At 36.4% G+C, this 15,320-nt stretch overlaps 1 protein-coding gene across 1 annotated transcript in view; it reads right to left on the bottom strand.

The window, feature by feature from the left end:
• MEMO1 (mediator of cell motility 1) overlaps window positions 1-15,320 on the bottom strand; it is a 130,387-nt gene that overhangs the window by 17,804 nt on the left and 97,263 nt on the right. The window contains exon 7 of the mRNA XM_079940721.1: window positions 3,423-3,565. Within this exon, the coding sequence (XP_079796847.1) occupies window positions 3,423-3,565 (143 nt within the window). The remainder of the gene's footprint in view (window positions 1-3,422; window positions 3,566-15,320) is intronic.

Raw genomic sequence — 15,320 nt, 5'->3', positions numbered from 1 at the left:
CTCTAGGATGTGGAACTTGGTAAGTACACAAAGTATGGGGACAATATTACTTCACCATGGTAAAAGTCAAATACTAGCAGCAAGTGTATCCCACTCTTCCTGGTAGTAGTAGGAAAGGTGAAAAGAGGTGGGATCATTAAAACATTACCAGGGAAACATCATCCTATTGGACTCCCTAATGATCAAATAAAACGCAGGAATTGAAATGCAGGGGGTTGGCAGGGTGATTCAAGTGAGGGGATAGAAAGACAGGGCACAATAGAATCTAGGTTCCCAACTCTCCCTTTGCTTCTCTCACCCAAAAAGAAAAATTGAGAGTATTTTAATCTTTCTATTTTTTCTCTAATATCTCTTTCAAGTCTAAATAAGAGCTAAATGGTATCTGAAAGATGAACATCTTTAAAGTAAAATACCCTTTAAAAAAAAGTCATTCTTATAATGGACATTGGCTAACAAATAAGGTTGACAAAGGCAAAATCCTTCCAGTTACACACATATAGGTCTCCTAACTGTCTCTATCATCAAGTTTCTCATTTTATTTTCCACAGAAGCTGGACATTATATTATATAAAGAGAAATGACCACTGGAGATAAAAGATGTCGTCACTGCCAGTACTCTATTGTTCAACAAAAACAAAAAAATTCCACTGTATATATGTGAGTAATTGATCAACTGTACCATAATCAATTAAGTGATTTTTCTTCAAAAACCAGCTATTCAGAAATGTGGAGTGTGTTAAGAGCATAACTCAATGAAACTTCTAAGATCTCTGAGTACTTGAGGAAATGAATCCTTCCTGTGAAATGACTTAGAATTCAGTGTCATCATTATTTAGTATGGTAAGATCAATCTGCACAGCATCTTTAAAACAAAAAGAAACTACTAAGTATTATTGTCATGAGAAAAAGCTAGACTTTTGAGATGGAAATATACCCCTCATTAATTTAGGAAAGATGACCAATGCCACTAAAGCATGAATTTGAAAAATACGAAACAATTTCTAAGTAACCACAGTTTAACCCATAACTAGCCAATGATTCATATTATTTCAACAGGCATATAAAATAGAAAATGAAGCTTATTTTACAAGAATGACAGTTACTATTACTATTGTAGAAAGAAGTCTACCAATTTTGGAATAGTGTCCATGTAACTCTTTCCACTTACTCCCAAACCTCCATCAAATTTCCTAACAAGAATTAGTACAGTGCTTTCCATAAGTACAAAGTAAGCACTTAATGAGTATTGTTAGTGATAGTGATACTGAAAAAATAAACACTTGAAAAAGTTCCATTACTTAATCACCAAATGTAAATATAAATATGTTCTAGTCTCTAGATGATTCCCATAGCTAACATTTATCAACCTCTGGAAATTTTGAGTTCTTTTTTGTAATTATCACCAAAAAATTCTATCTTGCAATTTAAATTCCAAAATTTTCAAGAAATCAGGAGATCAAATGGCCTAAATAATTTTCTGAGGACCTAGATAGAATATAAGACAAAATTCATCTTTCTCTCTCAACATTCTACTTAAATATAGTAGTGGCTTAGGATTTGCTTTATAATCATCAATGAGGTAAAAAGGATGAGTCCACATAAAAGAGCAATATTAAAACATCTACTCATGTTTTATGTGGATTTATGCTGTGGTTGTACGTGCTGCCAAACTTGAGGGAGGGCCCTGAAGAACACTATCAGGGGAGTGAATTATTCAAATCATAAAAGTGACTTTAAATGATTCATAAGAGCCTTAATTAAAAGTGAAGAGGGAGGGAACACATGCTTCAGGAGCTTTTAATTTCTAAAACATGCTTTATTATCAACACAAATTCATAACACTAAGTAAAATAGCCTTTTTTTCAATAATGATACTCCCTAGTTTTATTACTAAACTTCAAAGTTCCCAAGAAAAGAACTCTTTCAAGCATCTACCTACTCAGATCTAAGTAATATACTTATATCCATAAAAAATAACTTCTGCCAAAGGTAGCAAACCAACTAGCAAATAGAATTCATTATTAAAGAACCCTGAGAGCCTCTTAATGAGTTTGACAAGGTAGCAGAGCTACATGCATACCCTAATCCAGGGCTTCCAACCTGAGCACTATCAACATTTGGGGCAGGATAATGCTTTGATGTGGGGGGCTGTCCTGTGCATTGTAGGATGTTTATTTAACAGCTTTCCTGGACTCTACTCCTTAGATGCCAATAGCATCCCCACCTCCTTCCCCACCCCAGCTGTGATGACCAAAAATGTCTCTAGGCATTTCCAAATGTCTCTAGGCATTTCCAAATGTCTCCTAGGGGGACAGTCAGCCCCAGCTGAGAAATCAGTGCCTTAAACAGAAATACTTATCTAGACCATTAGGGAGGATGGTTCTCTTGAACCGAAATCTCAAGGCCATGCATAGTGCAGCATGAGGTAAGAGAAGAAGAAACCAGCCTATCCAGGCCTGATAAATGTCGAATAAACTCCAGCAATCAATGATAAGACATGTAAAAGCCAGGGCTCCCTATATCTCATTAAGGATGTTTTTCTGGCCATTCTGTATCTGAAAATTTATGGTGTTGTGCCTTATGTCTTTACTATAATCAAAGAAATAACTAAAGAATGAACAGATAATGGCATCCTTAAACCATTAAAATAAATGAGTCAAAGAGATGTCCTAAAAGGAACAGGATTCAGAAATATTCTACAACAGTAATGGATAAATGAGAACAAATTGTATCCAAAGAATTCAAAACACAAAATTTACTAAACAAGGCATCCACAAATGTCTCACTTCCTTTATGATCTATTCACTGTGAAGCTTCCTTATTCTTTTAATTCACAATAATAACAAAAATCTCTTAGGAGTCCTTACCCTTATGAACCATTACCAATTTAGACCACAGTGCTAATAGCTAACATGTAACAACCATTGGAGGGTAGTTCTAAACTGGCAACTATGGGCAAAAATTAAGCACCAAAGGAAAAAAAAGAAAGAAGAAAAGACTAATTACAAAAAAGGAAATGTGGAAAAGGACTTGCATAGCACACAGTGCTCTTCTACGGTCTAAAGAACATTTGTTTTATCTACCAAAAATTTAACTTCAGAGAATCTATCACACAACTCTACCTGGAAATGGGGTTAAAAAATCTTAACTCCCACTAACCTAAGTGTCTAAGCAAGGATGCCCTCACAGTGTGAATCCAATTATACCAGTCGCCTTTGGAAATGTATCCATAATCCCCTACTACAATCTCATCCTTTTTAAATGACCAAAAGACTTTTTTATTCACCTTTAAACACTGTTGCTAAAAGTAAAACTTTCCACGGAAAGTGATAAAGAACTGAAAATCAGAGCTTAGAATGAAAAGATACCTTTAACCACAAGTACATTATATCTACCATGAAATGTTAAAATCTAGAACTTACCCCAATGGCAGAAATCAGAAGAAACCACAAAGAGATTACTAGGATCCGCTAGATATTTACTGAAGAGTTTTCCGAATTCCTGTTCTTTTGACTCACTCAGAGCTCCAACCAATACAGGAATAATGGTAAACTCATCCTTATGGCTTAAAGAAAACAGAAAACAGAAAAAAAAAAAAAAAAAGTCATTTAAGAAATATAAGAATAAAAATAGTTTTCCAATGTGTTGGCACTAAAAAGTGGAACATTTATTAATAGTGGAATGGATAATATACATATTGCTGAATTCTTAAAATCTATAAATTAATGTTTAAAGAAAACCATTTAAAAATATGAGGTACAGAATACTAAAAATATCTATTTAAATTACAGAAATGTACAATACTTCTTTAGGTAAACAAAGCTATTTTACTACTAATAATATCTTCGAATGTAAAAAGAAGCCCATCAAACCATCACCAAGTCAAGTCTTCTCAACTACCCATAAAAACTACAGTCATCTCTGCCCAATGCTTCTGTAATTTTAAAAGAGTATTAAATTCTTCCTCACTTATTTTAATTCTATCCGATTATAAATACCACCATTTCTGGCACTTGTTCTATAAACCTGCCAAGTGAGACCTACAAAACTTATCTTGGCTCCCGTAAGATTCACCAAATGCACCTTACTCCTATACTAATAAACAGATACAGGACAGTCTGAAGATACAACTCAAATTTCACTGGCATCTAGGGTGGACATAGAATTCAAGGAAATAGATATTAATTTCTAGCAACAAGAAAAAGACGCCACGCCCATCCACAATGTTTATGGCATATCCACAAGTCCCTTTTTCACTCTATAGATTGAAAGATTTATGGAAAAGGAACAGAGCAGATTAATTAAGAATAACTGTGACGGGCTACAGAACAGACCTTTTAAATTTTTCATTGTAGTGAAATTTTGTTTACATATATTCAATATTATTTATATTCTAAAGGATCCCAGATTTGGAATTTTAGAAGCATGAATCATGTTTGTCTGACTTGTTCTAAACAGGACTTTTAAAAATATCATTGTAATAAATGCTTTTTAATATAATCCGGCACTTAATTGATGTTGGACAAACAGAATTCATAAAAGGGTCTGTAAAAACACTAGGTTTAAGTATTACCAAAATAAATGTTAGCTCAGCTTCATAAAGCTAAATTCAGGGCACCCAAGCGCCTCCCCCAAAAAGGCCCCCTTACCCTTGTCAATTGCGAAATAAACAGATCATACAGATCTCCAATCCCTCTGCAATGCAGGGGCTTCTTGGGCAGAATCTGCATCTATGGAGTAAGAAAAAAAGAGGAAGCTGGCAGAGGAAGCTGCCATGGGATATCTCTTTCTCTGATTCTTACCACTTTGCTTAACAACTGCATGAACGAATAGGGGCTCTTCAGTAAGTTAAGAGTGATTATCATATGAAAGAAAAGAATTTGAGCGCTAGTAAAAATTCAAGAAGATTGTTATGAATTGTTCTAACTTCAAGTACTACCTACATAAATAAATACACTAAGATCATTAAAGAGTCTGCAAGTAATTATGACATAGTAGGGAAGCAGTTATATAGAGTATAAAAAACAAGAAGTCAGAAGAAATGGACTCAAGCACTATCTCTATCACATACAAATAAATGTTGAGAGCATAGGTAAGTTACCAACCTAAAAATTTATATTATTTGTAAAATGATCATAATTACAATACCCTTTTCATAAAACTGTTATGAAGTAAGGAATACTACAAGAAAAGTACTTTGTCAACAATAGTTGCTTCACTCTGAGCAAACACGTCTCCTTCTCCATAACAGCCACCAAACTATTCAATTAACCTGTCTGAACTATCTACACAGAGGTAAAAGTCTAATACTACTTAGAAATCTAAGCTCTGAATCAAGATTCATCCATCCACCTCTTTGTTATTTCTCTTTTTAAAAAATTGCTTGTTGTTCTCTATCCCCACAAAGCATGACTTAGAGAAAAGAGCATTTGGCTTTGAAATGTAATATTCCTAGGTTTTAGAATCCAAGTTGTGAAGTTGGACTTCCCTAGTGAAGGAGTATAAAATCTCGCCCTCAAATAACAATTATAAAAACTGGATAAAGCTGTCAAAAAAACCAACCATTTTGTGCTTTGGAAATCAACCAAGGGCGAAAAACACAATGAGAAGAGTTTATTCATGAAAAATAAACTGATTTCTTGGGAAGAACAGTGGAAGTCTGGCATCTTACCAGGAACTGACTCTATCTCCCTTCCCTGCTCCACCAACATTATGGTGAAAGCAAGGTGAGATTGCCTGTGAAAACCAGCAGCTTCACCGCTGAAGGAAGCTGACTTTGATTTGGAGTAGAGAGCAGAATACCCACACCCAGCAGGAAACAGAAAATCCTGCAGCTTTTGTTGCCTGAAATTACCATATCATTTGAGGCAAGCCACAAACCTGAGGACTACCTAGAAATCTAACAGGGAGGTCTGGGAAAGGAGAGACCCATATAGGGACTGAATAAATTCATATATTCTGAAGAGATGCCCTGATGGTGACCTGGCTGAACAGGAGGCAGCACATGTGTACAGGGGAGGTCCATAAGGCCCTAAGCTCTCGCCAAATGCCAGGTAATTGGGAGGATGAGAGCAAGCACAAGGGTAAGTGGAGACCTGAGAGACACCAAGCTCTTACACATCCCTGGCTGACTGGAAACCTCCACACACGCACAGGGAGACCAGAGAAGATCCAACAGAAAGCAAAGGAGGCAAACTTGAAAATTTCATATGTGCTCCCCAAAACATACACAATCCAGCAGCAGAGGGTGAAAGGTATACAGGTTCAACATGTTTAAGCACAACCTCCAAACAAACAGTAGCTAAGCACTAAGCAGTGCAGATACAGGGGTGAACTCTAGAAAGCCAGGGTAAAAAATATAAATAAGAATTTTTTAAAAGCTAAGGAGATACATCAGTAGCCAAATACTGTGAGAGAGACAAATTCCACACAGAGTCCACGAAAGTTACTTTTAAAAAAATTAACGGGGGCTTCCCTGGTGGCACAGTGGTTGAGAGTCCGCCTGCCAATGCAGGGGACACGGGTTCGTGCCCTGGTCCGGGAAGATCCCACATGCCGCGGAGCGGCTGGGCCCATGAGCCATGGCCGCTGAGCCTGTGCGTCCGGAGCCTGTGCTCCGCAACGGGAGAGGCCACAACAGTGAGAGGCCCTCGTACCGCAAAAAAAAAAAAAAAAAAAGGTACAAATGAACTTATTTACAAAACAGAAACAGACTCACAGACTTAGAGAACAAACTTATGATTACCGGGGGGAAGGGCAGAGGGGAGGGATAGCTAGGGAGTTTGGGACTGACACTACACACTGCTATATTTAAAATGGATAACCAACAAGGACCTACTGTATAGCACAGGGAACTCTGCTCAATATTATGTAACAACCTAAATGGGAAAAGTATTTGAAAAAGAATAGATACATGTACATGTATAACTGAATCACTCTGCTGTACACCTGAAACTATCACAACATTGTTAACTGACTATAATATAAAATAAAAAGTTTAAAAAAAAAGAATAAAGTTGCTATAATATACTATTGGGTTGGCTAAAAGGTTCGTTCCGGTTTTTCTGTAAGATCTTATGGAAAAACACAAACAAACTTTTTGGCCAACCCAGAATGTAAAAAGTCCAGTTTCAAGAAAAAAATTGTGAGCCAAAGAAAAAGGAACCTGTGACCCACTCTTGGGCGTAGGGTGGGGGTGGGAGTGGAAGTAGAAGCTGTATCCAAATGGGACCAGATATTAGATTTAGCAGACAAAGATTTTAAAAGTTATTAAAAATGTGTTCAAAGAAATAAAGGAAACTATGCTTGATATATACAATATCAAACATATGAGGATGCACACAATGGGAATCCCAGAAAAGTTACAGTAAAAGTATTAGAAAAAAATAATGGCTGAAAACTTGCCAAATTTCATGAAAAACATTAACCTTCAGATCAAAAAAAACTAAACAACCCAAAGTAGGTAAGTATAAAGAGATTCCCAACCTAGGTACACCATAATGAAACTGATGAAAATCAAAGACAAAGAGAAAATCTTGAAAGCAGCAAAAAGAAAATGACTCATTACTTACAGGATAGACTTTTCAACAAATGGTACTGCGATAATTGCGTATCCATAGGAAAAAAGTGAACTCAGACCTTTACCTCATACCATACACAAACTGGTTAATAGCCACAACTATAATCTAAAACCGTAACACATCTAGAACTGGGTTCAGCAAACATCTTTTGAAATGGGCCATACTGTAGGTTTTCTGGGCCATACAATATCTGTAGAAACTACTCAACTGTCACTGTAAAGAGAAAGCAGCCATAGTCATTAGGTAAATGAATGGGTGTGACTATGTTCCGATAAAACATTACAATAACAAGTTGTGGGCCAGATATGGTCTGCAGAACACATTCAAGAAGAGAAAATCTATGTGGCCCTGGATTCAAAAGTAGAATCCATACAAGAAAAAAAAAAGATAAAAATTCATCAAGAATGTTTGCTCTTCAACAGACACCATTAAGAAAACAAACAGACAAGCCATACAATGGGAAGAAATCTTTGGATATCATATATATGAATAAAAAAACCTGTGTCCAGAATATATAAAATCTTGTAACTCAGTAAAAAGATGAATTATCAAATTAAAACTAGGGCAAAATATATGAATAGGCATTTGACAAAAGAAGATACACGAATGACTAATAATCATATGAAAACGTGCTCAACTTCATAAGTCACTGGAGAGATGCAAATTAACACCACAGTGAGGTTACACTACACATCTATCAGAATGGTTGTAAAAAAAAGACCGACAATAACAGGTACTGGCCAGAATGTGGAGAAACAGAACCCTCATGCATTGTTCCTGGAATATAAAACAGTGTCATCACTCTGAAAAACAGTTTGGCAGTTTCTAAAAGAGTTAAAACACAGACTTATCATATGACTCAGCAATTCCATTTCCAAGTAACTATTCAAGAGAAATGAAAACATGTGTTCACATAAAGACTTGTACAAGAATGTTTATATCATTATTCCTAATAGCCAAAAATGAAAATGATCCAAATGTCCATTAACTGGTGAATGGTTAAACAAAATGTGGCATATTCATACAATGGAATAACTACTTGGCAATAAAAAGAATGAACCATGGGTACATACCGCAACATGGATGAATCTCAAAAACAGTATGCTAAGTGAAAAAGGACAGACACAAAAGACTATATTTTGTATGATTCCATTTATTTAAAATTTCCAAAAACTACAAATCTATAGAGAAAGAAAGAAGGTAAATGGTTGCCTGAGGTTGAGAATGGGAGCAAGAATTGCCCTCAAATGGACACAAGGTTTCTTTTTTGGGTGATAAAAATGTTGTTTTAAAACTAGATTGTGAGATGTCTGCACAAATCTATAAATTTACCAGAAATCAGTGAGCTATAATCTTATGTGGATGAATTTTACAAGATATCACTCATATTTCAAACTTCAATAAAACTGTTAAAAAAAGAAAAAGAAGAAAGAAAGAAAATCCATCTTTGCCACTTGCAAACTGTGCTACTTGCACCAGGTTACTTAACCTACCCTAAGCCTCAACTGTCATCAGTAAGAACAGAGTTAATAAAATGTACCTTGCAAAACTCTTGTGAGCCCTTTAGTAATGTAGATGAAAGTTTTATCCCTTTTTCTGTCCTATACTTTAACCCATGCTGCAGAAAATTACTATATCCAAGATGTGTAACAAACAATAATTGAAATCCCAGAACCAATAGTGAAGCACTCTCTTTAAAAACAAACAATATAGGCTTCCGTGGTGGTGCAGTGGTTAAGAATCTGCCTGCCAACTACTGAGCCCACATGCCTCAACCACTGAAGCCAACACGTCTCAACCACTGAAACCCACGCACCTAGAGCCTGTGCCCTGCAACAACAGAGAACTAGAGAAGGCCCGCACGCAGCAACGAAGACCCAATGCAGCCATAAATAAATAAAAATTTTAAAAAACCAAACAAACAATATTGGGACTTCCCTGGTGGTCCAGTGGCTAAGACTCCGCACTCCCAACGCAGGGTGCCCGGGTTTGATCGCTGGTCAGGGAACTAGATCCCACATGCCGCAACTAAAGATCCTGCATGCCACAACTAAAAGGTCCCGCGTGCCGCAACTAAGATCCCACGTGCTGGAACAAAGATCCCACATGCCGCAACTAAGACCCAGCGCAGCCAAATAAATAAATAAACAAATATTTTTTAAAAAACAATATCACCGTATCACCAATGCTCTTAATGGTACAGAGCACAAAAAGTCTAAATTCTAATGTAAAAATTCTAATATAAAAATGTGAATTTGTAGCTAACATAGTTCTACAGTTAATGGTACAGTTAATAACACTATTGAATATTCGAAACTTGCTAAGAGTAGATCTTAAAAGTCCTCATCAGAAGGAAAAAATGTGAACTCTAATATGAATATTCTAAGTGATAAGAAAACAATTTAAATGACAGTGTTTTTACTTAATTAGTGATATATAAGTAACTGAAATCTTAAAATTGATGACATTTTAAACTAGATGAAATACTGTATACAAATAGTTATTTGCTTATTCTTTCTATGGCATTAATCTGAATATTTCTCCCCTGAACAACACTGATGAACATGAGAAATTTCTTTTCTATACAAGTTCCAACTTTCCAAAGATTTTAGAAGCAGTCCAGAGCTACTCAGGTGAGAATTTAAAAAAAAAATCATAGGTACTTCCCTGGTGGCACAGTGGTTAAGACTCCGTGTTCCCAATACAGGGGGCCCGGGTTCGATCCCTGGTTGGGGAACTAGATCCCACATGCATGCTGCAACTAAGAGTCTGCATGCCACAACTAAGGAGCTGGCAAGCCACAACTAAGGAGCCTGCCTGCCGCAACTAAGACCCAGTGCAACCAAATAAATAATTACTAAGCCAGTCAGAAGAAAAATTATTCTTATCCCTAAGGTGCTGAGGCTGTTGCCACAATAATATCACTATATAATTTACTCTCCTCTCCTCTTTTAGAAAATATTCATAGGGAAAAAAGAGGACAAAACATATGTAAATATAAAAAAATCTTTACTCTGATAAAAATAAAATACATCCCAATCTTCTCAAATGTCTTATGCTACCTCTTGCTCATCCTTTTCATGGTCATAGAAACTAAAATTATTCCATTACGACCAACAGAGAATTTGTACTTATTATTCCAGAGATTCTCCATGTTCTATCTATAACTCTAAAAAATGCTCTCTTCCGGATACAGGTAATACTCAAAAGGAAACTTCTATGTTCATGAAAAAGGGAAACTGGGGAAGGGAAAGAAAAGGGAAAAGGGAGAAGGTAAACTAGCTGTCAATGACAACTAAAATTACCATTAAGTCATTATAAATCTTTACTGTTGGATCAGGTAAGTGAATCTAATGAGATTATCAAAACTAATTTCAAAGGTTTTATCTTTCTGAATTTCCATTCCAGTAGGAGTACTTATTAGAAAGGTTTTACAAGAGCAGGCATATTTCAGGTACCAGAGAATCGTACTAAACTCTGTTTTGGAAACTCAACCATTTGAAGCAAGAGTCCTATGATAAATTGGCCCAAGTCTGCTGTCAGAATTATAGAGACATTCTAGTATTTTGAGAGAAACAAGTCAACATTTATTTCCATGCCCTATGCTCTCCTAAAATTACACCCGGGTTTACACCTAAAACTTAACAGCTTTACCATCTCTGATAATTGTATACTCTTAGGCCTTAAACTTATCTTAAAATTATCTTACTCTACCACATAGAAATATTTACCAAGTTTTGCTCATTCTAACCTTTAAATGTCTCCCATAATCTGCTCAGTCTGCTACCCTATCCACCACTACGTTAGTTCAAAGCCCCCGTGATTTCTAAACCATTTCTACCAACCTCTTCCAATTCTAATCCATCCTTCACAGTACCATCACGCCATCAAAGAGTAATACTCTTATAGTCAAGTTCTAATCATCTCCCTCTTTTGCTGAGGAACTTTTACTAGCTCTATGCCAATCATGGAATGAAATACAAATATCTTAAAATGACATTCAATGCCCTTCATAATCCTGTCCCAACCTACTTTCCAACTTTCTAATCTTGGCCCTCTTACTCTACACCTCTACAAAGTTACCTATTCAAATGTCTCCAGTCCCACGTTGGTATCATATATGTGTGAAAAGTCAGATAAGGTATAAGATAACAGGAAGTGGCAGGACCAATATCCAACTAAAAACATTCATATCTGTGAAAAAACTTTTTCTAACTATGCAGGCCAAAAAACATCTACAGACAGACCTCAGTTACTAGTTCAGCCTTCTGTAACTCCTGCAAGCTAAGTCGATTAATTTTCTGTTCTTAAAATAAGCCCTGGGCTTTCTTACTCCTATACTTTGTATTTACAGTACTCCCTTTCCCTCAAAAAATTCTGCCCCATTCTGTGAAAATTATAGCCATCCTCAAAGTCCACTCAAATATCACCTTCTCACAAAGCCTTCTGTGCTCCCCTAACTCAGTTATCACCTACACCCCCCCTTTTCTGTTCCTATAAACTCTTCAATCGTACTTATTACATTTTGAATTATATTACATTTATTTATATAGATATCTCTCCTACTAGACTATATGCTGAGGAAACACAAAATATTTACTTATTTTTTATCACCTGTCATTCCTTGCACAGTTAGGCAACTCTACTAATACCGGAAAAATTCAGATTAACCAAAATTTTTAAATTTTGAGAGTAAATGTCATCTTAAAAACAATCAGGGCTTCCCTGGTGGCGCAGTGGTTGAGAGTCCGCCTGCTGATGCAGGGGACACGGGTTCGTGCCCCGGTCCGGGAAGATCCCACATGCCACGGAGCGGCTGGGCCCGTGAGCCATGGCCACTGAGCCTACGTGTGTCTGGAGCCTGTGCTCCGCAACGGGAGAGGCCACAACAGTGAGAGGCCCGAGTACCGCAAAAAAAAAAAAAAAATTAAATATTTACATCAATAACTAGTAAAACTGAAGGCAAGGGGAATTACGATTATGGGCCAAAATGAGTTTTGTTTACTAGCCTACTTAATTACTCCCCATGAATAAAATACATTATTCTTAATCTGTGATTAACAGCAACATTGGAAAAGGAGTCTCTTGTGTATTCCTGAGAAGGTGACAAAGGTAAAGGAAAAGAAATCCTTTTTCCAACCCAAAATAACAAGTTTTAAATAATAAAATCAGGAACTTCCCTGGTGGTCCAGTGGTTAAGAATCTGCCTTCCAATGCAGGGGAAGCGGGTTTGATCCCTGGTTGGGGAACTAAGATCCTACATGCTGCGGGGCAACTAAACCTGAGGGCCGCACTACTGAGCCCATGTGCTCTGGAGCCTGTGCGCCACATCTAGAGAAGAACCCGCACACCGCTACTAAGACCCAATACAGCCAAATAAATAAATATTTTAAAATAAATAAAATAAAATCAGAGCTATAAACTGCCAAAAAGTCCTTCTGAGACAAGGAAAATGATATAGGTCATAGACTCATATCGACATAAAAGAAAGGAAGCACATTAGAGAGGGATAAAAGAATGTAAAATAACATCTTTTGTTTATTTCATTTTATTTTTCTTATTCTTAATTGATCCAACAGATAACAATTGTTCAAAATAATTATAGCAATAATGTGTTTAGTAATTATAGCTTATGAATGATAACAATGTTATAAGGGACAGGAAGGAGAAATCGGGAATACTCTGTTATAAGATACTTGCACTACATGAATCAGTACAGTGTTACTTGAAAGTACACTTGCATCAGTTGCAAATGTATGTTGCAAACTTTAAAGCAACCACTAAACAAAGTAAAAAGAAGTATAATCAATATACAAAGAGAGGAAAGAAAATGAATTCATATTAAATGCTCAATTAAAACCTGAGCAAGAAGAAAAAGAGGGGAAGACAAAAAAGAAATAAAGAACAAGGGCAATGAACAGAAAATGGTAACAAATGTAACAGATATTAATCCAAGTATATCAATAATCTCTTAATAGGTAAATGGATACACTGTGATACACCCATAAAATGGACTATTATTCAACATAAAGAAAAATAAGCTACCAAGCCATAAAAAGACATGAAGGAATCTTGAAAATATATTACCAAGTTAAAGAAGCCAACCTGAAAAGGCTACATACTGCATGATTCCAACTACATGATATTCTAGAAACTGTATGACTATGAAGACAGTAAAAAGATCAGCAGTTACCAGGGGTTGGATGGAGGTAGAGAGGGGGGAGAAGACGAATAGGTAAAGCACAGGGGATTTTTAGGGCAGTAAAACTATTTTACAGGGTACTATAATGGTAGATACATGACATGAGGCACTTCGCAAAACCCATAAACTATATAACACAAAGAGTGAACCCTAATTAAACTATGAACTTCAGTTAATAATCATGTATCAATATTGGTTCATCAATTATCACAAATGTATTATACTAGTATAAGATGTTACAAATAGAAAAAATGTTCAGTTAATAGTAATTAATACCATACAAGGCATCTGACATTCTCACTCAGGGAACTCAAAACTATAATTAATACAAATAAACACAAGAATTACAAGAATTAGGTTTAACAATTTGGATTAAACTATACAAAATCAAGATTTTCTAGATATATATAATGGTATAAGTACTAAGTTACCAAATCCTAACCATGGTGAATTTCTAAGATTGGCTAGAACCTGAAACATAAGATGAAACAGATTTAAATACACGGTACTGTGCTTTCAAGTTGCCCATGTTCCAAAATATTAGTAACAAAAAGCATTATATGGCTAAAAAGATAATAATGATATTTTTACAGTGAACATGAACTTTTTTTTTTTTTTTTTTTTTTTGCGGTACACGGGCCTCCCACTGCCGTGGCCTCTCCCGCTGCGGAGCACAGGCTCCGGACGCGCAGGCCCAGTGGCCATGGCTCACGGTCCCAGCCGCTCCATGGCATGTGGGACCCTCCCGGACCGGGGCACGAATCCACGTCCCCTGCATCTGCAGGCGGACTCTCAACCACTGCGCCACCAGGGAAGCCCCAACATGAACATTTTTATAGGGTCATATTTCTCAAACACTTTGAAAGTTACTAAAGAACTCTATTTACTTTGCACATTTTTTCTGAACAAAAAAGAAAAGCACTGAAATTAGGGCAAAGGAATTGTTCTATATGTTGACGATGGTGAATATTTACAACTCTGCATTTATCAATATTCACAGACTTCTATGCCATAAAGAGCATATTTTACAGTATGTAAATTACCTCAGAAATCAATTAAAAATTTAAACTGTAAATAGAGTAAATGGGAATGATATAGAGAAAGGAATAAAAGGGGCGAAAGATAACTGAACAGAGTAAAATGCAAAGAAAAAGAAGAGGTGGGATCATGTTGTTAAGAGTGAACATTTTTTTTCAAGATATACGATTTCTACATATCCAAACTTAACTCTCTCAAATGTAATTATATGCAATATTAAAAACTATGAATTTCTGGACTTCCCTGGTGGCGCAGTGGTTGAGAGTCCGCCTGCCGATGCAGGGGACGTGGGTTCGTGCCCCGGTCTGGGAAGATCTCACATGCCGCAGAGCGGCTGGGCCCGTGAGCCATGGCCGCTGAGCCTGCGCGTCCGGAGCCTGTGCTCCGCAACGGGAGAGGCCACGACAGTGAGAGGCCGCGTACCGCAAAAACAAAAACAAAAAAATACTATGAATTTCAATCGTAAAGATAATATATGGAAAAAAAGGATCAGAATAAAA

The sequence above is a fragment of the Stenella coeruleoalba genome (assembly GCF_951394435.1).
Source record: "Stenella coeruleoalba genome assembly, chromosome: 13".
Lineage (NCBI taxonomy): Eukaryota > Metazoa > Chordata > Mammalia > Artiodactyla > Delphinidae > Stenella > Stenella coeruleoalba.
Note: the sequence above shows the minus strand (reverse complement) of the source record. Positions and strands in the feature narration are given on the sequence as shown.